The 24403-nt window shown below is 41.4% G+C and overlaps 1 protein-coding gene across 7 annotated transcripts in view; it reads right to left on the bottom strand.

Moving 5' to 3' along the window:
• Window positions 1-24403, bottom strand: part of add3a (adducin 3 (gamma) a) — a 99626-nt gene that overhangs the window by 7090 nt on the left and 68133 nt on the right. For all 7 annotated transcript variants that reach the window (XM_084561425.1, XM_084561419.1, XM_084561422.1 and 4 more), the window contains 11 exons: window positions 18195-18333; window positions 17494-17645; window positions 16929-17009; window positions 11019-11168; window positions 10263-10406; window positions 9418-9516; window positions 7241-7417; window positions 4485-4739; window positions 3922-4026; window positions 2921-3007; window positions 1735-1858 (listed from right to left, as the gene is read on the bottom strand). In XM_084561425.1, the coding sequence (XP_084417551.1) occupies window positions 1735-1858; window positions 2921-3007; window positions 3922-4026; window positions 4485-4739; window positions 7241-7417; window positions 9418-9516; window positions 10263-10406; window positions 11019-11168; window positions 16929-17009; window positions 17494-17645; window positions 18195-18333 (1513 nt within the window). The remainder of the gene's footprint in view (window positions 1-1734; window positions 1859-2920; window positions 3008-3921; window positions 4027-4484; window positions 4740-7240; window positions 7418-9417; window positions 9517-10262; window positions 10407-11018; window positions 11169-16928; window positions 17010-17493; window positions 17646-18194; window positions 18334-24403) is intronic.

Raw genomic sequence — 24403 nt, 5'->3', positions numbered from 1 at the left:
CATATAGAACGCGTTACACGTTACATAACCGTCGGGTCTGTGCAGTGCTCGTATGTCCAGTGTGTGTGCGGATAAAAAGAGTTGCATGCTAAACGAAAAAAGTTGGGGTCTGAAGAATGAATTCAGTTTAATGTGAGTTTGTGCATTAAATGCAGTAGAACCTGCATGAGCCTCCTCATTTTGAAAATGATTGGATCTAATGAAAGGACAAAAAGTAGTTTTTACCCGACACAGCTACATTATACTAAATATTTATACACCATGTGAACATCGGTTGTATATATTCTCATTTTTAATGCTCAAAATAACCAATTTAGTTTTGAAATGATTAATAGAGACACTCTACTGAACACAACTAATCTTCTATAATTTTGTGTGTAAGTGTGTGTGTTTGCAGGCCAGGCATGTATCAGGCCTTTCCAGACGGTCTCCAGCTTGTATCCAGATTGGTCACCGGGGATTCATGGGGCTGTGGGGGCAACAGTGTCATGGCAACGGTCTCCGTTCATGTGGCGGGTGCGAAGACCTGCTGTCTGTTCGGTCTGCCGTCTTAGTCATACCGTCCTCTTATACACACACACTGACACTTGCACTGTGTTTCATATGCGCATAAGAACATTTGGACCCGTCAGTACACATGCATGAACACATGCCCTAGCTGGTGAACGCACCCACATACAAACATGTATGTTAATCTGGTCCAGTGTGATAGAAGCTCTGCAGAACTAGGACTTGAGGACAACCCCCCTTCACTATCTGTTCAATATTGACTTTTCCCTTCCTCTCTGAAAGGCAGCGGGCTAATATGATTAGCATTGACTGTCCTGTGTGTGTGTGTGTGCGGAGATGCATGGTTAACACAACTGAAGGCAACAGTGGAGCCTGCAGGGACAAACCCTCATGTTAAAAGGTATATACTGCTGGTGTGTGTGTGTGTAAATATATATATAGGAGCATGTAATGGGACCGCTGCTAAGGAGACAATGGTGCAGACCTGGATCATATGGATGTTTATTATCAACTGGAGTGCTGACAGAGCACTAAAAGGATTCAAGATGTGTTTAGTAATCACGCTGCAAAGGGACAGATTTTCAACTGCAGAACAAATTTGAAGAAATCCAGATTAAGTTTAAGCTAAACTCAAAATCTGTTCCAGCTGTTCATTCTCGGCCAGTCTGGGCATGTGCCTTTCTGGCTGTTAGGGTCTTATCTTTTACACAAATGAAAACACCGGGTCAAGACCAAGGGATTTCACTTTGGTCTCCATGCATTTCAGAGAAACAAAGAGAAACCTAAATCCCACGGGATTGTTTTTTCTTGCATTGATATCTCAGGTTTATTAAAGCAGCAAATACAAACTGAATATATTAAACAGTAAAACCACAAATTACTTTAATTTAAAACCCAATCAACCAGTCTCCACTCCGATTACTGCAGCGCACTTGTTTTGACATGCCAGTATTGGCCTCTTCTACGACCAGCCCACACTGATAGCAGCTAGGAGGGTGATAATTCCTCTTGCTGGCTCAGACTAATCTCTCCCTGTGTGCTCTCCAATTGCAGCTTCCATATTGATTATTGATCCGATTTGTTTTAAGCCAGCTCAATATTTTGGTGTTAAATGAACTTGCTAGGATTGGTTGCTGCTGACAACATGGGACAAATCTTTGCCTTTGACTACAACTCAAAGTGTGTGCGTGAGGTTGCATGCTTGTTTCAGCGTGTGTGTCGTACCGCTGAGGCCCAGTTGCCTCCTCTCCACGTTTTTGCGATACTCTTCCAGCTCCTTCTCTGACAGCTCACTGAAAGGGTTGGGAGGCAGGGGAGCCATCTGCTCCTCCTCTGTGGGCACGTATGGCTGGGGAGGAGACAAGGAGAGGGGTGAGCATGGGAGCACACACACACACACACACACACACACACACACACACAGAGAAAGAGGCACATGCACACTGTATAAAATCTAGAAAAGACAAAGCACACACAAACGAACACCTATTCTCACACAAACAGAATAATGTGCACCACAAAAAGAGCAAATGAAAAGAAAAAAGGAACAAACACAGACTGTTGCTCATTACACCATGACTACGGCTGCTCATACAAAGATAAAACAGAGCGTCGACCACATCTAGTCACCAACTCTGCACAAATATAACACAGTTTATCTGTCTACAACACAGTGGAGAAAATGAACACTGTGAACGGTCACTCATGCACACACGACACACGTACAATATTACGGGTGTGTATGTTTGAATATGTGTGCGTATAAAAAATCTCATAAAGAGAGTCATGCTCAAAGAATAAACTCACAAAAATAAATGTTGTCTAAACTTGGTGAGTTTGAAGTCAAAAATTGGGCAAAATTGGGTCTTTAAACTGTTACAAACACATGCAGTGTTCTGTGTTGGCAAACAGGAGAACACTTGTGGATATTTACCAGAACTTTTATCTGCACCAGATCCTTTGAGACAAAACACCAACCAACAAAAAAAACATCAGCAACAAAATGGCTAAATTAGATAGGTTTACTTTACTTGTTTTCATTTTATCCTTTGTCTTGATCTTAAAATGCAACTTTCAAGGGATTTAGCTGGCCTATAAAATGTGTGCTCATTTGCCTCCATCTAGTGGTGACCAGGTGTCATTAAACACTGGAGTTTAGAAAAATAGAAAAAGAAAAATAGGGAAATTCTAGTTGCTGCTATCATTTTAATTGAACAGAGTCTGAGTGGTTCACCCTACAAAAACAAATGAATAATGTGAGGAAGCAAACAATTTGTCTGTAAAGCAATCTGCATTATAATGCAACCAGGTCTCTTCGTCAGACTCTTGCTTCTCTGCAGACCGACCGTCTGACACCAGAGCTTCATCAGTACAAAATTAGGTCACAGCATCAGAGAGAGGATGTTCTCACCCTTCGAGGTTCATCAACAGGGATTCCTGCAAGGTGCTGAGAGCGCGGCCCCGATGTCATAACATCAAAACGGTTCTGCTCTCTGATCTGTGATAGGACAAAGCACACGACGATGTCATCAGGAAACAGATTATGAGTGATTTCATACCAGTCATAATAATTCTGAGAACTGAACTATAATCTGCTGAGTATGGAATCAAAATTATTGTCTACCATAATCATATTGTAATCTAATAAATCTAACTTGTGAACAGAAATATTCATGTGGGAATTATGGAGAGAAGTTTCCTGCAGGCATTTCAGTGCTAACTGTCATAAGAGTAATGGCATTTATTTAAGGACACTGAGGTTATTCTCAGTCTGAGGATGTAATCTAAAGAATAATGTATGTCATTGTCCTAAATCTGCAGTATCCTCTTGGTTATAGGACTTCTATAGTTTTTGTTGTTGGAATTTCCTTCATAATATGAGTGTTTTTTAATAGATAAATATCCTGTATCTGCTGCAGTCATATTTATATTGTTATTCATATTTCTACTCATATTTATATTACAGTCACAGACATTCAACTCCATTCCGTCCGACTTAGATTTAGATCTTTTTTCTTTTTACTACTTTTTAACCTTTTAATACTGTTTTTTTTTTTTTTTTTTTTTTACTGTTTATACTGAGCATCTTGCAGAGCTGTAAACAAAATCAGGTTGCACTGTACAACCTGCGTTCTGCAATGAAAATAAAGAATATTCTATTCTCTCCTCTTCTATTCCATTCCAAAGCATGTGCGTATGTGTTTAATCCCTCATCAAATACTTCATTCTTAACTCCTTGAGTAAAATATTTCTGTCCCAGAGCAGCCTCTCAGCAAAGAACGCCATAGTAACCACTCAAGTGAATTTTGATGACTCTATTATTTCTGTCATAAGGTTGTGATTAGAAATAGTCCTTCTTTTGTTCATTATTCATATCTTAGTTGTGATAATTCACCAGAGAGTTAGACTCACTTTGGTTCTCTTCTGTAGCACCTCACTGGGGTCTGTGTTGAGAGGGACAAACTGATTGGGGTCCTCAATCCGGATCGGGGTTCCTGTCTCGTCCGCCTTCATCCACTGTGAAAGGAACACAGGTAAAAGGTGGTAAGATCATTTATTTTAGTATATCCATCTTTATAATTAATCACGAAACCCTAAACTAAATAAAATAAATATACTCAAACTAATAAACTAAAATTGCCCAAGTGGCAATTGGAACGAGACATGCAGCTGAATTATTGTAGTTCTCTGTTCATCCACTAGATGGTGATCTAGTATCAGTTTTAACACTGGTAAAACAACCCAATCACAACATAACAAACAGTCTCTAGTCTCATCTTTTAGTTTATTATACAGGAAATAGTTTTGCAACTTATTTGTTGTCTTTTAACAAGACATACCTTTCTGTTTCACATAACTGCAGTATTATTGTCCTTTTTACGGTCATGTTTTTTCTTCCATCACACACACACACACACACACACACACACACACACACACACACACACACACACACACACACACACACTGCTCACCGTGGTTGTCCGGCTGTTGTAGCGTTCCTCTCCGCCCTCCACGTTGACCTTGGTGTAGCTGTTGGGTGAGTTGAGCCAGCGGGTCTTCTCTCTCTGCTGCCGCTGCTGCAGGAACTTGAAGGGCAGCCGCGTGGCAGCATCGCCGTCCTCTTCCATCATAAATGCCGTGACGGTGGCAGGGATCTCCACCTCGCTTTTGTGCCTCGGCTTCTCCCGGACGATGGGGTGCCGGTAGGCGTAACCTGTCCTGTAGCCCTGAAGTGCCAAAGAAGATCAGACCTACGGTTGGTTGTCTTTCATTTGAGAAGGTTATTTGCTTTGGCTAGTTTTGCACTGGCAAGAAAACAAAACCACACGGCCTCACAGGAATGAGGGATTAGATCCTCAAGAGACCCTTTAAATTAGACACACTGTATATTCAATAGAAGTTGTTAAATACATCTTTTGTTTTTACCAAATAAATAAAAGACGTGTGTGTGTATACTGTGACATTTCCTTCCTGTATTTCTGGTTGAGCTGCCAGTATCAGGGTTAGTAAAATGGAAAAGAGAGAGAGAGAGGCTGCTGTGACCGCAGGGTTTCTGGCAGCACAGAGGACAGAGTCAGAGAGCCATTTCCTGTCTGACCCTTCCTCTCATGCCCTTCTCCCTCAACCCCCCTCTTGCTCTCTCTCTCCCTGCTTTATCCTCATCTATCCTCTTTTCTCACATTCCCTTTTCTCTGTGTTGCTGCCCTCTGTCTTACTCCAACTGCTCCAGACAGTTTTCCACACAAGCCTTGACAGTGAAGTTCCGCTCTCTTCTATTTTGTTCTTTTTCTTTTCATCCTAACCCCACGGTCAAAGCTGACCTTTCAACTTGACTTACAGTCGACAGAGCTTGCGGGAACTTTTTCCTCCAACATCCTGCCTTATATTCTAACTCAACAACACATTAACAGCTGGAGGCTTGCTGCGGAGCGGGACTAGTCTATTTTCTTCCCCTGTCGCTGTGCTGGTATTTTGTACTTAATCAATGAACTTATCTGATACAAATGCAGTGTTTATGAAGTATGTGGGAAGAGAGTGATGGTGGAAAAGGAGGGAAGACACTGAGATGATCTGCTCAGAGTCTCAACAGGCCCAGAGGCAATGATTCACTGAGAGGGGAGAAGACGAGGGGACGTGGGAGGGAAGCACGGAGAAAGATGAAAAGTGTGGGGTGAAGGAGACAAGAGTTGGAGACAGGAACAGTGATGTAAGGAGGACTGACGGTGTAAGAAGCTCAGACAGAAAAAACAAAGGGACAGTTCAACATTCACCCTAACCTCCAGCCCTTGCTGATCATGAGCAGCTGCCCACAGACATTACACACGTGTTTCACTGTTTTTGTTTTAAACTCAAGCCCACCCTTTAATTTCTGTCTCTGTTAACCATGCAACTCACTCGTCCTCTTTCATTTTATTATAAAGAACAGAACATGCACTAAAAAAACTATAAACATTTATGAATTCGCTAAGGATGGATCAATGAGCACATGGTGTCTAAACCCCTTTATGACTATTGTGTTCACTTAATGAAATAGAAAAGACATTTAGTTACACAAACTGACCTGTTTTGACCCTGTTTAGGAATGGTTTTGCAGAAAAAACATCTTTCACAATGGCATGATGTGGTAAAATTCCAAAAAGGAAGAAAGAATGCTCATTTTCATGAAATGAAATTGTCCCAAGCTTATTTGTAGAAGACAAACCACAGGCGTGAAATGAAAAGTGAAGGTTAAATGTCCTCTACACCAATCAGACATGACATCATGCTTGACTGGTCATAATCAATGGTCAAATGAATAACACTGATTATCTGGTTATCATGGCAACTGTTAGTTGATGGGATATAGTGTATCAGGTAGCAAGGGAGCTCTTTGTCCTCAAAGTTGACGTTAGAAGCAGTGGACAATAAGTCTGTGAGGGTTCTCAGTCATCCAGGTCATGGTAAATCCAAAAAGGCAAGTGGACAAGTGGAAGGATTTGAGCGACTCTGTTAAAGGCCACTCTGTGATGGCTAGATGAATGGGTCAGAGTAGTCCGATCCAACAAACTAGCTACTGTGGATCATACTGTAAAACCCTGTCCACTGTAGAAATAGCCTAAAATAGGCACGTGAGCATCACGGATGCAAGGATCAGCCTATGGCTATTGCCATGGGAGTGTGCTTGGTTTGCAACAATGTTCAAGTGGAGGTATGTATCAAAGTAACACAGTGTTTCCTCTATGTTGTTTTTGGAGCGGCGGCCCGCCATGGTTTAATTTTCTGCCGCCGCTGTATCAGAAATGGGGCAGACGCACAATAGTCGCGGTTGCCTTTTAAATGATCCTGCCGACATAATGCATAATGCATAATGTTGGCTGCCGCTCACATTGCAATTTAACAAGTAGAACTATTCAGAGGTTATTGGGGCTGTCCAGTTTAACTCCACATAGCCTACTGTTGTGTTGATGTAGCTTTTTGTCAAAACGTTAGCTTTCTTCTGAGTCGACTATTAAACTTTGCTTTTGGCAGGCCTGCCCCCACTGCTAAAAAAAAATCCTAGAGGAAACACTGTAACATCCACGTAAATGCAAGAACGTAGGTTTTCCAGAAGAACATTACATTATAATGAGATCATCAATGTTATTCACCTCACAGGTTGGTGGTTTTAATGATGTGGGTGATCAGTGTATTTGTTCCGTTTTTGAGTCAGATATTCAATTCTCTTTTCCTTGGTTGTCTCTGTACTCACCAGATTATCCAGCATCCTCATCAGAGACTCAAACTCCAGCTCGCCAATCTTCCACTTGTATTGACCACCCATGTTGACAGCGGCTGCTGTGGCCATGTCGAACACTCGCGATTTGTACTTCTCCTGATCCAGCACTATGAGGTTGTCCACACCCCCAGCACATGAGATGGCATTCACCTAAAACCAGTAAGGACAGAGGGAGAAGGCATGTGACGACTGATTGTTTGTGCAATGCAAAACAGACAAAAAGACCCTTTTTCTCACCAAACATCTGGGGCATTAGATCATCTGTCTAAAATGAGCAAAAGCCGGAACAAACCATTTTCCTAGCAGAGGAAAAGACGTCATTTAGCAAAACCAAAATGACATAGCCCTCAGTCTATGTGCTACCACAGCACAGACTATACAGTACATGACATACAACAAACATGTTTGAGGGGATTTATTTATAGAAATTAAGCTGGGCTTTGGAGGATGGATTAATGTTTTCTTTTGCTTGACCGCAGAGAGTCAATCAGGAGATTTGGTATGCCTGTTACAGCAGGGGGATACATCTCCTCATCTCTAAAAATCCACAAATGAACACAAAGACAAAAAAGAATCCAGAAATAAAACAGTGGAGAATGACCACGCACAACACAACAGTCTATACGCCATTAATTCTTTGCCTGCTGCAGCTGCTAACAGATGCTAATAGTAGCAGCGCAGTTTAAGAGACAACCCTAAATGATGTGTACGTGAGTAATATGATATTTACATGATTTTTTTTAGATTTTATCATACAACTGGAATTTTTATTAGAATTAATTTAGCACATTGTCTATCTGACTTTTGTTTGTATGTATATGTTGCTCATGTCTGCATTATATGCACTGTTTTGTGTTTTTCTTGTGACAGACTGTGGAAACAAATTTCCTTATGGGACAATAAAGGCTATCTATCTATGGACATTTTTAAAACACATAGTCTTTTCTGTTTTATTCAAATAAGTAGATCTATTCCCCAAATTTTCCACATACGCCCTGACAACTGCAGAAGCACTAAGTTGCCAAATGAACTAATTAGGAATAGCTCTCGATGTCCTCAATTACATAAATCGTCGATTTGAGTGGAATAAGTTAGAGCATCACAATATTCATTTAGAAATCTGGCATTTTTTTTAAAGAGGCACACAGCAAAATCCGCAATTAGTATAAATAAAACAGTCTAACACTATAGCAGCAACTATAGCTCAGTAGAAAAGATCTGCCAACTTTTAAACCCCCAAACAACGGGACAGCAGCGTCAGTGGTGAGTTTTATCTGATTCTTAGTAGGTGGCCAGTTACTGAGAGTTGCAATTATGTTCTCATCTGTTGTTTTTCTACAAAGGACTCACCAAAGACTCTCTAGAGCAGATGCAACTTCTTGAATGGAAGGACTGCTTTGTAGTGCATCTGCAAGTTGTAAGTAGCTTGTTTTTTGTACATATAGAGGTTCAAAACTAACGGTATGCTCTAAGCAGGTGGAAGCAAACTTTTGCATTGAAGTTAAATCCTTCTCAGAACTGTCTTTGCTAATTAATGACAGAAAAAGTTAAACAAGCAAACCTGAATAAATCTGAACTTAAATGAAAGATTTAATTATATTTAGCATACAAATGACGCTTAAATAAAGCATGAACTGGGTTCTTTATTCATAGCTGTGTTTAATATTCATGTTAAAATGTTAAAGAGTGGGAGATCTTCTTAGTATTTTGTGGTTAACCAGAAAATACTCAGTTGATCGAATAATCGTCTGTTACGGCCCTAGTTGCCACTCTAAGATAACTCAGCACAATAAGTGAGCTATGAAAAATAATAATTAAGGCTGAATCAATAGTCAGGCATTTCTCCTGCCTGTTTCAGATCTCTCTCTTTTTTCTTTAAAAAAAAAAAAAGAAAAGAAAGGAAGAACAACACCCCTCTTTAAATGCTGCTTTGGAGCGAAATCAACAACAACACATCAGATTGTCACTCCCTTCATCGTCAAACTCCTAATAGCTTCATTACCACACTGTGCCTAGCCAACATTTTCCAGATGGCCAAGAGATTACGAGTTGAAGAGTGTTTTTAAAAAAAGTCAAAGTGGGAAAATGTGAAAGCAGCTCTGAGATTATTTTTAGTTTCAGGAGAGCAGCAGCTCTGCGTCCGTGTGTACCTGGATCTCGCAGGCATACTGGGCATTGTAGATGTAGTGAAAGGCCTCTTCGATCGTCTCCCCAAGAGCAACCACGCCGTGATTCCTCAACACCAAAACCTGCAACGCACACACGGAATCAGCAGATCAAACAGAGTCATTGATTGTGCAAGCACGTGTCGGGCCTTTTGGCGGCTGGATGGCTATGGCGGGGTCCTGGCAACTGATCGGCAGCGGAAAATCCCCTTGAATTCCCTGAATTTTTGCCAATTTAAATTATGCTGATCTCTGACTATTTTAGAAGAAGCCAAGAGTGAAAGACACTCACATGGAAAGCACATGCACGGACAAATATGAGGAGGTGCAGAGGGTAACCCAATCAGTGCAGACATTTTAACAGGACGTGCTGCTTTGACTGCCATGCCTCTGCTTCCTATTCCAAATGCAACACACCCTGATAAGGGTGTGATTTTTCTGTCTTGACATCAGTGACTAGATGTAGAATGCTAGTTTTCTGTCGAGATTAAGGATCAAAGAGAGTTTTATTAAAGAAATACTTTGACATTTTGGGGATATTTTCTCTGGCAAAAAGACTGCAGAGTCTTTACAAAACCTTTTCCAAAGCTAACACTTTGTATAGATTAAACACATGAGATGTAACATGTAAATTAGTCAACATTAAAGGAGCACATTTTTATTAACTTTGCACAGTCAGGGTTGTCTTTACTTTTCTTCTTTCCAGCCTCAATGCAAGGTTAAATAATCTGTTGGTACCTTAAATCTACTGTACAGATGTGACAGTGGTAATAATCTTTTCACTTCACTCTCAAACCTGAAGTCACAAACTACTCATTTAGTCCTCCTACCTTCGCTGTAGGCCCCAGGGCCTTCTGCAGCTCTCTGCGCTCCTCCTGGTCATCCAGACTTCCCTGGTAGTTGTAGTAGGCGATGTCACCCAAGATCAGCGCCTCCTGTGAAATGGGCAGGATGCCGCACTTCATAGATGACACCTGAGGAAGGAGAAAGAAGGTCAGAAAGACATATGAGTGATATGAAGCTTTGACAATTACAGCTATTCTATTCATTGTAGTCTGCAGGTGACAGATTCCCTTAGAATGATCAGTTCACACACAAGCATCTTTAGAGCTATTTACAGATAATTATTTGAGGTGTCAGGGTCAAATTGCTGCACTAACATGGACACTAATGCTCTACTAATAACCCCAACATGCAGCCTGATCCAGACCGGATCGGAAGTCATTTTCAATCAAACTGAGACGTGGCGGCGTAAACCTCTGAACAACAGAACAATTCCTAATAATCACGTAAAAACTTAATTTGATTGTCGCTTTATGTTTGAAATAAACTCATTCTTTCTGCGCATGTTTGCCCCACATCTTCAGGTGACATAAGGAGCCTTCAGGAGTGACAGACCATGGAAGTTTCTGTCACTCCAACAAAATCTTTAAACTTTAAAGAGTTTATGATCAATGAACGGCTCGAAGCGAGAACTTAGTGTTCTATATGTTTTGTGGCATTTAAAAGAATATTTTTGAATATTTCCTCATTGTATTTAGATTTTTTTATAGGGTGAAGAAATATTATCCATAAAGTGGACTTACAGCTGCCGTGGCAGGAGTGTGCACGTGTATAATGCAGCGGATGTCCGGACGCATGGAGTAGATGGCAGCATGGGGGCTGAACCCTGCGGGGTCGATCCTCAGGTTGGTGGAGCCCTGTTCGATCACATCCCCGATGATGTTGACCTTCACCTGAAGGAGCAAGGACAGAATCAGATTAAGTTTCATGTGTTTCTGCGGGGTACAGTAGTTGGTTCATGCTTGTACTGTTTTTACTCAAAACTCAAGCTGCACACACTTTATATGATATACAAATGACGAAAGCAGCAATAATATGATGAGGCTGTAGGAGAGCACAGGGAGACATACTGTAATAAAATGAACCACATGTATAGTACATCTAGAGACTGAAACAAAACCAGATCCACCCCAGAGCACACAGTTAATAAACCTCCAATATTAACAAAGAAGACATTGAAGACAAGAAGTCAAAATCAATGAACATGATGACAGAAATCACATTATCAATGATTCCTACTCTCTGCCTGCTCCTCCACAGGAAATGAATTGGAGCGTTACCAGGAAACATAATACAGTCAACGAGTGGACATGATGTCCTTAGCTATGACAACTTCATTACAAGCCAGTTAGCAGTTATTAGATTACACGACGGAGGAGAAAAAGAGTTAGAGAGAAGTAAAGATAGAAGCAGAGGACCTGGAGGGGAGGGAGTTGGATAACGGGAGAAAAGGAATAAAGACAGGTAACTGGACAGAGGGGAAGAGCTACGGCAAAAGCAAGTGCAGATGTCAGTCCTCACTGTAAAAGCTAATGGTAAACAGAAACGCAGCTTCGCCTGCAGACCTTGTACAAAATCTCAACGCAACCATGTTTGTCTTTGATTCAAACCAGAACCTCACCAGCTCACATTTCTCTTTCAAAACGAAAAGTCCAAGTGCCTGTTATCGTAACAGGAAAGGACATCCATCATCCAGTCTGAGGCTAAAGAAACACCCCAAATCAACCTGAGCCAGTTGGCGTAGCAACAAGGGAGTGCTGCAGTGCTTAAAAATGTGCATCTAGCAGCAAAGGACTGTGTGCACCGGAATTATTAATGTTTTTAAAAGATTTAAATACAAAAACATCAATTTCAATATAATACTTTGTCAGAATACATTCTTCCACTTAATTACCTAAATCAACCTAAAGTGATAACGGTGATTAGACATGCATGGATAATTTTAAATCAAGGTTGTAGGCAAACTAAAGGATTTAGTCTGCAACATATTATTCAGATTATTCAGATTATCCTGCAGATCAGGGAGCATTCCAGAGGTCCTCTGTCCCCTCAGTAGTCAGACTCTTTAACATCAGCATTTCCTCCACAATCAAGGGAGACAATGCATCTGTTTATATCTATTTATCACTATATTACTTGGTGCAATACTTGTTTTCAAGAGCACTCCCCCTATTGGAGTTTGTCAATATTCATGATATTCATGAATGTTATGATGTATATTCAGCCTCAGAGGCAGTCCTGGCTAGATTTACGCCCTGGGCGAACCATCCCTTGCCCGGCCCTCTTCAGCCTCTAATTCAACCCATCATTTACTCTGGTTGATAATTAGTATTAGCAGTGGTATTAAGTTAATTACTTACAACTTCATACATATATCATACAATATTTGTATGATATATTTACTCTTATATGGCGTTTATTACCATATTCTGTTTTGTACCTAACTTGTATTTTTGCACTGTCTTGCCCTGCTGCTGTAACACCTTAATTTCCACACAGGGATCAATAAATACAGGTGTACAAGCAGCTCAGGAGGTGATCTGTAAACAGATACCAATTAATCTGGGCCGAACCTCAGTAACAAGTGAGGTCTGCAGCGAATTTCTCTGTTGATTCTCGGGAGGGGGGATCCAGGGTTAAATCAGACCAAAACTCCCATAGTCTGAGCTCAGCTTTACAGAAAACTTGACACCACGTTTTGTACTCCAGGGTACAAATTTTCCTTCCAGAGTAGACAAATTGTGTGTAATACCCCAGAAAAACATTATATTATTGAATATTTTTTTGGCAGTGAGCCCTAAAATAATCATAGAGGCTCATTACTGCTCATAATTCATAATAAGTCTGAGGTCATTTATTCCTTAATCATGGTAAATAAATGTTTAGAAAGTATCACATGTCTAAATATATTTTATACAAAACAAGAGTTAAGATATTAAATAAAAAATGGCCCATTGGGAACTGATGATGATTTATTAATCTATTGCTCTTGAACAACAGGGCAAAGCCCACAGCCTGCTGGTGATCCACTCTGCCTTTTAACAGCCATATGGATGACCGGATAGACGACTGTCTATTGATCTTCACCTAACAGAGGAAAGTGAATGGCACAAGTCGAGCGTAAGTAACTACTGCACCCCCGTCCTCCCCCCGCCCACACACCCTAGCCATGGCCAGCTGTCAGGCGATCGAACATCGATTGGGTTACATCACATGTTCAGTGCAGGATCAGTTCATCCTGTCACGTCCTTCAAAATGGCAGCTCGTTTACTGTCAGTCATAGAGCCCCTCAGCTGAGAGGCCTGTCTAATGAATGTGGCGCCTCTAATTATAAAAAGATGTCAAAGGACGAGTTAGAAAGGATCTGAAATGCGATGCAGCTGGATGCAAGGAGGTGATAAGGAGAGTGGGGCCTGAGGAAGACATGAAGGCAGTGGAAACTTGAACACAAAATCCTTAAATTCCTTCCAGGATAATTCAAGTTAAGCAAATCGAACAGCTTGAATTTAAACTTCTGACCCTTTAACATGAAGCTGGCCTCCGCTATGGCTCAAATAAAGTTTGGCAACGTGAAATCGGAAACTTTGCAGTGACCTCAAAATAAACTAAAACTACCAAAAGCACAGAGAGGGAGTTTTTTCTATGAACTCAAACAACCTGATCTTCCTCTCACTGAGAAGGAGAGACAGATGGAAAGTGACCTAAGCCAACTGCACTCCAGCCTTCCTCTGATGCTACGGCCCAACCACTACCCGGCTGACCCCAGCACGACCTCTCACAGTCCTTATTCTGGATGACTTCCTCTTAATCAATCTCTCTGCTTCTCTAAACACTTGAACTCAGCCATGTAACTACAGACCTCACTGGATCAAAACAGGCTGAAAGAGGAGAAGAAGAAAAGGAGATTAGAGACAGACACATAAACACAGCAGCGACCGGCTGGCATCAAAACACAAACAGAATAAAACACAGTCAGGAAAATCTAAGAGTGCCATGCTACATAATTGTGTCCTGTCTCAGCATCGGCAGAGTCGTGGTCTTTCAACGCCCAACCACAGCAAAGATAAATGTGGTCCAGACAAACTGAATATACCCAATTACACTTAAATACACCTGGCAATAATAATAAATACTCAACTGTAAGTGATTTTGAATACCTGAGCTTAAATTTTTCTCTACAGTCTTCTATGATTTATACAAAAATTATTGTTACACTGTGAGTTATTTATCGTGGACAGATTATGTTTGGCAGCAGCTATTAGTAACTTTATCCAAAATGTTTTAAGTGTTTTAATGGTGGTAGTAGTGAATTGCTAGTCTGCAAGCAATGTCAGCTTGTAGCTATAGCTTCGCTAAAACTCAGTTGATAGTTTTCTATTGGTTGTAGCTAGCAGCTAAATCTTAGTCTTAGAGACAATAGCTAGAGACTTCAAAAGCTACAAGCTAAATCCTAGCTATAATGGCTGAATTGGTAGTTTACTAGCAGTTTCAGCTAGTGACCAGAGCCTAGCTAAACTAATAAAGTCTGAAGTAGAAATGAAGTTTTCATTTTCACTTTTTGTTTGCTAATAAACTACCAGCAAAATATAAGCCTAAGTAGGAACCATAGACTATAAATATGGACGGCAGATGCCAAAGCAAGTAGAGCTCCCCCTGGTGACTGGCTGCAGTATAGGTCATAAGCTTCACCTCCCCCATGTTAGTAGATCGGGCTTGGGCCAAACTAAAACACTAAAATACATGTCAGATAATTTTTTTTCAAGGATGGTTTCAGTCATTTTGGGGAGTTAATATAATGCTGATGCATGTTTAAGTGCTAATTCTTTGGATAAGTTTTGTTTTAGTTAGTTATTTGACGCTATAGGAACAGGATGTGACATCATGGCGACCACCAGTTGCCATGCCAACCGCTCCGTAAAGCGGTCCTGTAAGACCATGAGAGCTGTGAAACCAAATTTTAAAAATAAGTACAGTGAATAATCCAACATTTCCTTGTGACTAGTGGAAGTGGAGCAGAGAGTAGTATTAATTAAAAAAAACAAGTGAGTCTGGCGGAAGTGTGGTTAGCTCTGCCCGTATCCCTAAAAAATAGCATCAGTTTGGCCAATGCAAGGAAGTGGGGACACGCCATCCATATTTGTACAGTCTATGGTAGGAACAAAAGACACCAACTCTAGATTGGACTGTTTTACACAAAGAGACACTGATTTTGTCAATAGCCATCCCCAAAAACATCCCCAAATTATACTTCAGTCTCTCTAAAACAAAATGGTGCTTTCACTATCACCTGGCATTTGTGGAAGCTCTGGAAATGTTGTGAAGAATTAGCCGTATATGGCAGTTATATTTCTTCCCTAATAGCATAATATAGAAAACAATGGAGGACTGCTAGCTGTTAGTTTTAGCTTTTAGCTTTAGTTTTAACCAATTTTGTCAGTGGCGTAGATCTATTATTTGTTATAATATGTGTGTCCGTGGTGAATAACTGTATTGTTTTTAATTTAATGATTTTCCTGATAATTTGTTTACTTTTTCAAAAATATATTAACGTTTATTTTATTTTTTACTGTTCACAAATCAGACTGTAACAGTTTCAGACTGGATCATTGTTTTGTGATTATTTCCTGCATTTATGCAGCTTTTTCTAATGTCTTAACAGAAACTCAAAAATCATAAAAAATTCAAGCACAACTTAAAAACCGCACAGCCACATACAAGGTGTTACCATCCAGCGCCGCAGGAAGTAAGTTACAAGCTGGAGGTGAACTTCAGCTGAGATTAGTATCGCTGGGTGCCAACCACTAAATCTGCTTGTCAGCCATGTGGGTACTACTTCCAGCTGTCGACCCACACATGTGGCAGCCTTACACAAGAGTTTGTGTGTTTGCACAGGTGTGTAAGATAAAGTAGGAGTACAAAAGTAAAAAAAACGCAAAATGAGATACTGAGGAAAAAAAACAACTCATTCGTTGTGGTCTTTTGAGCATGTTAAACTTGCTGAAATTGAAATAAACAGAAATAAAAATACTTAAGTCAATCAGAATGAAACAAGACAGCAAGAGGACGATTAAAACAGATACACCAACAGTAGAAACAGAATAAGAAGGCGTTCAATTTAACATGGGAGGAAATGATTTCTAACAGACTGTTATACACATTATTGCCCATCTACTGACATGCCATGCCTGGTGATGAGACATTTAACATGTGGATTTTTGAACCGAAACCGGAGAGACAAAGAGCCTGAACCTCCCACAGTATTTGCTGACATAGAAAAGGTAGGCTACGGTCAGATTAATGTCAACATAAGAGGAGCCAGTGACACTGAATATGGCAAACACATGTACACACAGAGACATAGAGCCGGAGAGAGGTAGGGACGTTGGGTAAATGGAGGACAGAAACAGAGAAATCAAGCTGATCTGCTAGTTTTCCCTTCACAGAATTCAAGGAAGTAAAGTGAAGGAAGGAAATGGCTGATTAAGAAAAGTGGAAAGGCATTATTAGTCCCCTCCAGTGAAGGTCAACACTGTAAGTGCACCGCTGGATAAGGAAACAGACAGACATTTTTTATGTTTTATGTTCTGCAAGACAAGAAATTAGTAGGTGTAGCATGCAATTAAGTAACTGTTCTTGGACCAGGCAGTTCTCACCAGGTTTGACGCGGACGCCTCAGCAAATGATAGTCCTCTGGGGATGATGAGAATGTGGTCTTGCTCTTTACTGACTCGGGCCTAGGAGAAGAAACAGTCAAACAGTGAGGAACAAAGCTGATTCAAAACTAAGGCTTTCAATCTCTCTAAAACAATCAGGCCTGACTAAGAACTGCACTAGAATTAAGACAAAGTTAACGGGTAGGTCAGATATATTTATTACAAACTGAACAAAATGCGTTGACACTGAATACTGAACCCTCAAACCATATTGGCCTAATATAGTTTGTGTACTGCAGGTCAAAAACCACCTTGTGTCTGATGCCACAACCTCAACTAATTCACGGTTACCTTCATGATAGATACTAACCCAGTGTTTTGCATCTGTACCACGTGACCCAATGCATTACTGGATTGTTAGTAGAGAATTGAGGACATGCCATAGACAATACTTCTGCTATGTTATGCATAGGTTTTACCAAAATAGCAGACATTTAATACAATCACTAAATAGGAAACCTCCTCAGTTTCTTAATACATCTGTGCTCTTGCTGTGGTGTCTTACTGTGATGTAGGAGTTGGCGAAGTGCGCCCAGCTGAACAGGTCCACCAGTCTGTAGAGGCTGGCCAGTTTGCAGCGTGTCAGCTTCTCGCCTTTCACCAGCGTGGTCGATTCCACTCCGTACATGTCGTTGATGGGGGTGACCATCCCCAGACCTAAATGATCATGATGATCAGAGTTAAATCAAAGGAGAAGATGCTATTTGCAAATCAGATGGTATTCATATGACAGCGACAGCCTCTCATGACCAGACTCTAATGATGTATCTGACGCATACGGCTCCACGTTAGAATCCTAATTTACACTGAGAGGTGATGCAAACAGCCTTTAATACTTTCTTTCCAAAAGCAGAATCATTCTGAGTATATTTTTTGCAATATTTGAAGTGTGATTTCTCTGTGATTATAGTGCTGTGATTGGAAGCAGACTTCACATGTGGACTCGTGGACAGAACTCAAAAAGTATCAAAACACAAAGAAATATGCACGGCTCTTCCGGAGTCTGGGTTGGGTTTTCTAAGAGTAGTTGTGCCCTAAAGCACTCAGAGATCATGGTTGGGTACGGTACTCCTGTCCTCAAATACTGATACTTTGTGTTTTTTGGGCAGTTCAAACTGGTTGCACCCTGAGCAACGGTGGCATATTCTGGTGAATATTAGAGTCTGGTTGTCTGGGGTAACAGGCAACAGGACAGCGGGTACTCACTGAGGGGGGAGGTGCTGAAGCCGGCCACTGAGCTGGCCATAAAGAAGTCTGCGATCTGCCTGAGGGCCAGCAGGCCAGTGGGGTTGTTTCCTTTCCGCTGCTGCTCCTGGATCAGACATTCCAATTCCTCCTTGAAAGCCTGAGAGAGAAGAAGAAGAAGAATAGAGGAAGATTTGAAATTAAATCATCTGTAGCTGAGACAACATGTGTCAAGGATTACAAATCTATTCTTAAAATTTGCCTAAATGCAAAGGAGAAACCAACAGCAAAAAGGTGATGGAGGTTAATCTTTATTTTCTGAAGCCTAAAACTTGACAATAACTTTCTGTATACCCGTACTATAAAGATTATTCATATACTTCAGTCAGACGTTATGTAGATTAAACAAGGACATTTACACTTGGTGGACCTTCAAATACAGTGCATTTGCAATTTTGAAAATTCTGACAAAACAAATGAAAGTAGCAGGAAGGAGAAAGCAGAGGATTACTGTTGAGGGGGACGTGAAAAACAAAAAAAAAAAGATGTGGGAACGTTCAGAGAGACGGGAAGAGTGGGAGTAAAGACGGGAAGATCGAAGGAGACGTGTTAATCACAGATTAGACATCCTCCTCGGGTGTCAATCTGAACCGTCCTAAAAACGCTCTATGTAGCTGGATCTGGATTGGCCAGCCAGGGAACAAGCTGCGTTGGGATTGGTCATTTGGCTATCTTGCTGCCCGTGTTACGATTGGCTGCTTGGTGTGACTGTGTAAGTGTGTGTGTGTGGCTAATCCCCATGTCCAGTCATCTGCTGAGTCCACAGACACAATACTGTATATGCTAACAAGCTCTTATGCAAACAGGCAGCTGGCTGAATGACAACATGAGCAATGCTAAGTGATTCTTCTCAGTATACACAGAGATGACAACAAAAATCATATGAGCGAAATGGCTTTAACTGAGCACACGCTGTATTCAGATACATTCAGACTCAGGCTGCAGCGAGCAACAGCAGATGAGGTAATACTGCATGTATAGCTCCTGATAATCTTAACCTTTAGATTAACCTCTCAGGGGGCATGTTCACCTTTCTCTGTGTGCTGATGTATTTAAAGCTGTGACCAATATAGAGGAGCCACGCCGTATATGCTGCATAAACTACAGTCCTACAGTCTGTGAGTTTGAGATTAGATCAATCAAATCAATAAATCAACTTATTTTTTTTCTTAAAAACTCATGATTTCATCTTTATTTATCTTTTGGCTTTCATAATACAACTTGCAACAAACCAGCTCAGTTAACAGTTAACCAGTTAACAGTTGTCAGTAACAATATGTAATAAGCTGAAGGAGTGATGACGAAAAAATCAAAATTTAAAAAAGCTGAGTGAGGCGTTCACTCTCTTGTTTTCTATGTCATCAACAGAGGACGAAGCAGTAGCGTTGTTGCCATGGTTAGCTTTGGCTTCATGTGCAGGGATTTTGGTCTCACCGCAAAGCAAAAGATTACACACCTCTTCAGGAGTTAGCACCCTGGTTCTCAGTCTGAACATCAAGAGCTATGTCCTGACTTCTTAGTTTTTCGATTGTCGTTTGTTTTCGGTCTGTAAGAATAATGTCACACAGACTTCCATTTGTTTCAACCCCTGTTGATCTTCACCATCAGGTCCACCTTTAATTCCCCTTACATGAACCAGCACATTAAAATCCCAGTGTGTCGTATTAAGGTCCTGCAGGTACATAAAGTTTCTGTGGGCCACTCCTTGAAGGTTTTATTTATTCATTACATTTTGTTTTGGCCGTAATAACTTCCCCCTATCCGATTTGGTCTTCCTCTAACTCAGCTTCATCGTATATAATTCATCATAATTTCAGACAGACCATGAACCTGTGACGCCAGTGATAGAAAACTGAGGGAAAACCAGCACAAGAATGAAAATAGGCCATGGCCCCGTTTCCGCATTGTGACACCTCTTGCAGGGAAACATACAATATTCATCCGCTTTTTCATCTCTTATGCAACGGTCAACTCGCTCCCAACGGAGGTGCATCTATGCACAAAAACATCACTTTACTTCCCCTTTCCTCTAACCCCCTCTCCCCACATCCCTTCAGTCGCCCCACGGGACGCAGCCATTAGTGTTAGGCGAATGGAGTTTGGTTTTATTCCTATGTGGCGGTGTGTTGTTCAAACTAGAGCAACCCCCAGCGTCAGGACACGTACAGTCCCGGAGCACTGCTGGTTCTGAGTCTTGGCCAGACATTCTTCCATCCCTAGCGCTGAGGTCGCTGTGGCAACGGGTTTGTTGCGGATGTCTGACCGAGGTGGGTCAGGGCTTTTTTGTTTTCAGTTATTGTTGTTGATCAGCGCATCAGAGCTTCACAGACTGTTGTCCCATCAAACTGCAGTGCTAAAGGCACAGCTTAGTGGAGCCAGAGCACAAACACTTGTCACCCAGGCAGATACTGTTCTCCCGACTCAAATGGAGAGGTCTTTGTTTTCAGTCTGTGCTGGAGAGTTCTCACTGGTTTTATACTGTCTGTATATATTTTTTTTGGGATCTAGCAAAACACCAACTTACCTGAACAGAAAACCCATCAGTTGACACTATTAAATGCACACAATTAACTTGGCACCAGCAGTTCAAGCTGTCGCTCTGACATTTTATCATTCTTTAAGTTGATATGGCTGACAAGATGACAAACACTAGCCTATTTAGACACCAACATAATGAACATTAGCATCAATTTGGACCTTCCTACACTTGATAATATTAATACGCTTAATAGCCATCTCTAATATTCTTTTTTGACTCTGCTTTTAGTTTTCACAAAGTACTGAGGGAACTATCTGGCTCTTTAGCAACTGAAGTTTCCATTATGTTCAGCAGCTGGAAAGCGGCTGTCTGCAGCTGCAAACAATGCTGTAAGGGCAGTGGGAGAGAATCAAAACAGTCAAGGGCCCTAAAACCAAAACAATGAGCTGAAAGGCGCTGAATAGCTCCATAGAGCCTGGGGGGAACTACAGAGTCAGTCAATAATTCTTCTGCAAGGTCATCACTAAGAGCAATTCCATTGACTTACCAGTATTTATGTTATCCATTGTTCATATAAAAGAAGACTTTTTTTGCCATTTAGGAATGAAACCTTGCAACAAAGCACAAGAGCACAGCAACACACACACATCAAGAAGCACACACACACTAGCAGGCATCTGCTCTGCAATTTGTGTGTGTGCATTCCCAAGAAGATTATGACAGAAGGGATTTGATTCCCATCAGCTAAACAGATTAATCCAGGGACCTAAAGTGGATCGTATCATTATTATTTCAGCTAAACACCCACATCTGCAGCAATGAAAATAAAGTCACATGTCCGGTGTGCTTTTTAGCTGCTGTGGCGTGACTGCTCGCCCCGTAATCACGACTTCCACTTTGACCCAAAGACAGGAAGTCAGGTGAACCTAAAAAAAGATGTGATTATAGTTACGGCACATTCACCTCTGCAGCGGAAAATAACACATGTCTCCTTTCCTCTGCACTGCCAGTATAAAATCACTGACAGACGACTAGCCTAAGCAGGTCTCTCCACTTACTGGAAGAAGAAGAAAGTGATCCAATCAGACAAATGAGCAAGTGTTTCCGTGACTGCTACAAAAATGGCCAAAGCTAATCTTTCATAATGGAACTGCAGTGGTCTTGAGAGCATTAAGTCGACATGCAGATTGGGGCTCGGCCAGCTCTTCTGTAGAGACTTCAGAGGAATCAGACGCTGGTCCCACTGAGGCAAAACACATAAAATTAACACGAATCTGACCTAAGACGTCAACACGCTAAAGTTAAACAATGACATGAACAAACCGACTGATCAAGGCAGTGGAACACCGCAACTATTGTGTTAAAATGAATGTTTTTTGTAAATGGAGCCTGGTGGCGTTGAAGAGAGCGATAAAACAGAACATTCTGTTTGATAGCAAATTAAAGCTGTGACAATATTGTAATTGTAGTGTAAACTTAAACTGACACTTTTTTTAAGGTTTTTGGTGGCTAAAATGTGTTTTGTGGCGCATGCATCCCCAAAGTGTGGGTGTACCGACCACCATGTACCGTAAGTGCTATAAAAAACTGACTATGTATGCAATATATACTACCTCCTCTCAAAAAGACCTAACTACCCCTTTAAGGACATTAGATCAGGGCAGATGCATCCTGATAGTTTATCATCGCTCCGTGGTTGGTACGTTTTCACATGCTAGTTTTAGATCTTACGATCACATTCTCCAAGGGACGACAGAAACTTTTCTTCGAACTATAACAGGAAGTTTCTCTTCTCCCAAGAGCCTGTCTCATGACACATGCAGAGACGTTTCCTCTTGTTGTAGTTCCATTGTTTCTGCTGCTGCATTAGTGCTGCAGATACAGGTCACACTTAAACTGCTGTACGTCATCCTGTGGGAAAGAAAGACAGGAGCTTTTATGACTCTTTGGCACAAAGCCGATACTGCACGTCCGTGCTTGTGGCCTTATCAAAGAAATCTGTGTTGCCCCCGATGGTTTCAGCATTACCTCACACACGCTCCAGTCCTCGTGTGACATAATTATTGGTGTGGCTATGACTCACGTCAACGTACAAAGTGAACGAAAGAAATGTGGTTTTTAATTTATGCTCACATAGCAAACAGAGGCTTAAAAGCAGCAGCAGCTCACACTGGACGGAGCTTAAACTAGGCTTTGGAAGCTGCATATCAAATGTCGAGTGCTGTTTTCTTACAGCCATGACCATTGTGTTTTGGGGTCATTTCCTGCAGCAGCTTAGGATTACGTTCCCACTCCTACAAAACTGTATCACAGCTCACCTGAAAGAACACGGTGACCTGCATTTTTCATGCATCTTGGCAATGATTACATTGAGCTCGAACATAAACTAACCACAGAGTCTGAATGAGAGCTCTTAGAAAGATAAATGAAAGACAAAAACACACACTCATCCTCCTAAAAGGCAGACACACAGGGAGGCCAGGTGAGGCCTGTAATTTCAGACACAGCCTCCCCAGTTACGTCGGCACAATGCTGTTCTTTCAAGGCACCAATGTGACAGCGTTACAAAGTGGAGGAGTGTCTGCGAGTCGGAGAGCTTGCCAGTGCTATTGATCCCCACACATAATCTCAGCGTCTGCGTCAGTGAAATTGGTCCCGACTCCAGCTGCAACGTCTGTCTGCTCTGCATAAACTCTCTGCCCTTTTTCTTGCACTGGTTCACCTCGACAGAAAGCACTGGGAAAGTTGAGTGTAGGGAATCATTCAGATCGACTGCAATCTTTGAAACTTTCTTGCATGATAATGAATGTGAACTGTGCTATAGTCAATACATAATAGTATAGTATACTATGAGACTTGCAGATAGGTATATATCAATAATTTCTCCTATTATTCACTTTGCAGTGTTTCCCCTACCACTGGCACTCCCTGCCCCCCGAAGGTCAAGTTGATTTCATTTAACTGTATTTTCTATATAGTGTCAGATCACAACAGAAGTCATTTAAGGTTACCTTTCCTATAGATCTATATTTATTAAACAAACTAAATAGCTGTTATTTATCTTATTGACACAACAGCATGTCATTTCTGTCTCTACCTCATCGCACGCTTCTAATTCTTTGCACTCTGTATCGTGCACAGTAGAGTTCCGCCCAGATGCGCGGACACCCACAGGTGAGCACACTCCTACCAGCGGACAGAGACCACGAGTCGGAATATGTCGGGCCAAGCCCCTGAAAAACCGTCAAATTTGCAGAACGAACCGAGAAGAACGGTTCCGATGTTTAGTTCAATGTACAGTTAAAATAATAGTTTCAGTTATTATATAGACGGATTTCACTGAAAGAGACACATGTCGGTGTCCATCTGCATCATTAAACCCTCCCAAACTCCGCACCCTAAACCCCGCCCCCTTAAAGCAGTAAACCTAGGGGATTTTAGGACACATGCTGATACCAGAGCTCCAATTTCCCACAGGAGTGTGGGTTTGCTACGTTGCCTCACAGGAAAGCCTCGGCTTAATTTGTGATTCTAAATTGACCCGTTTAGTCTCCTTGTGTTAGACTGGCAACCTGTCCAGGGTGTACCGCGCCTCTTGTCCAGCGTCAGCCACTCGCAACCCTCTACAGACAAGTGGTAAACAATAATGGATGGACAACAGAAGGCCAGATAGCCGTGGCATTAAAAACTG

This window comes from Chelon labrosus, assembly GCF_963514085.1.
Source record: "Chelon labrosus genome assembly, chromosome: 2".
Lineage (NCBI taxonomy): Eukaryota > Metazoa > Chordata > Actinopteri > Mugiliformes > Mugilidae > Chelon > Chelon labrosus.
The sequence above is the reverse complement of the archived record's forward strand: the minus strand, read 5'-3'. Positions and strand labels throughout refer to the sequence as shown.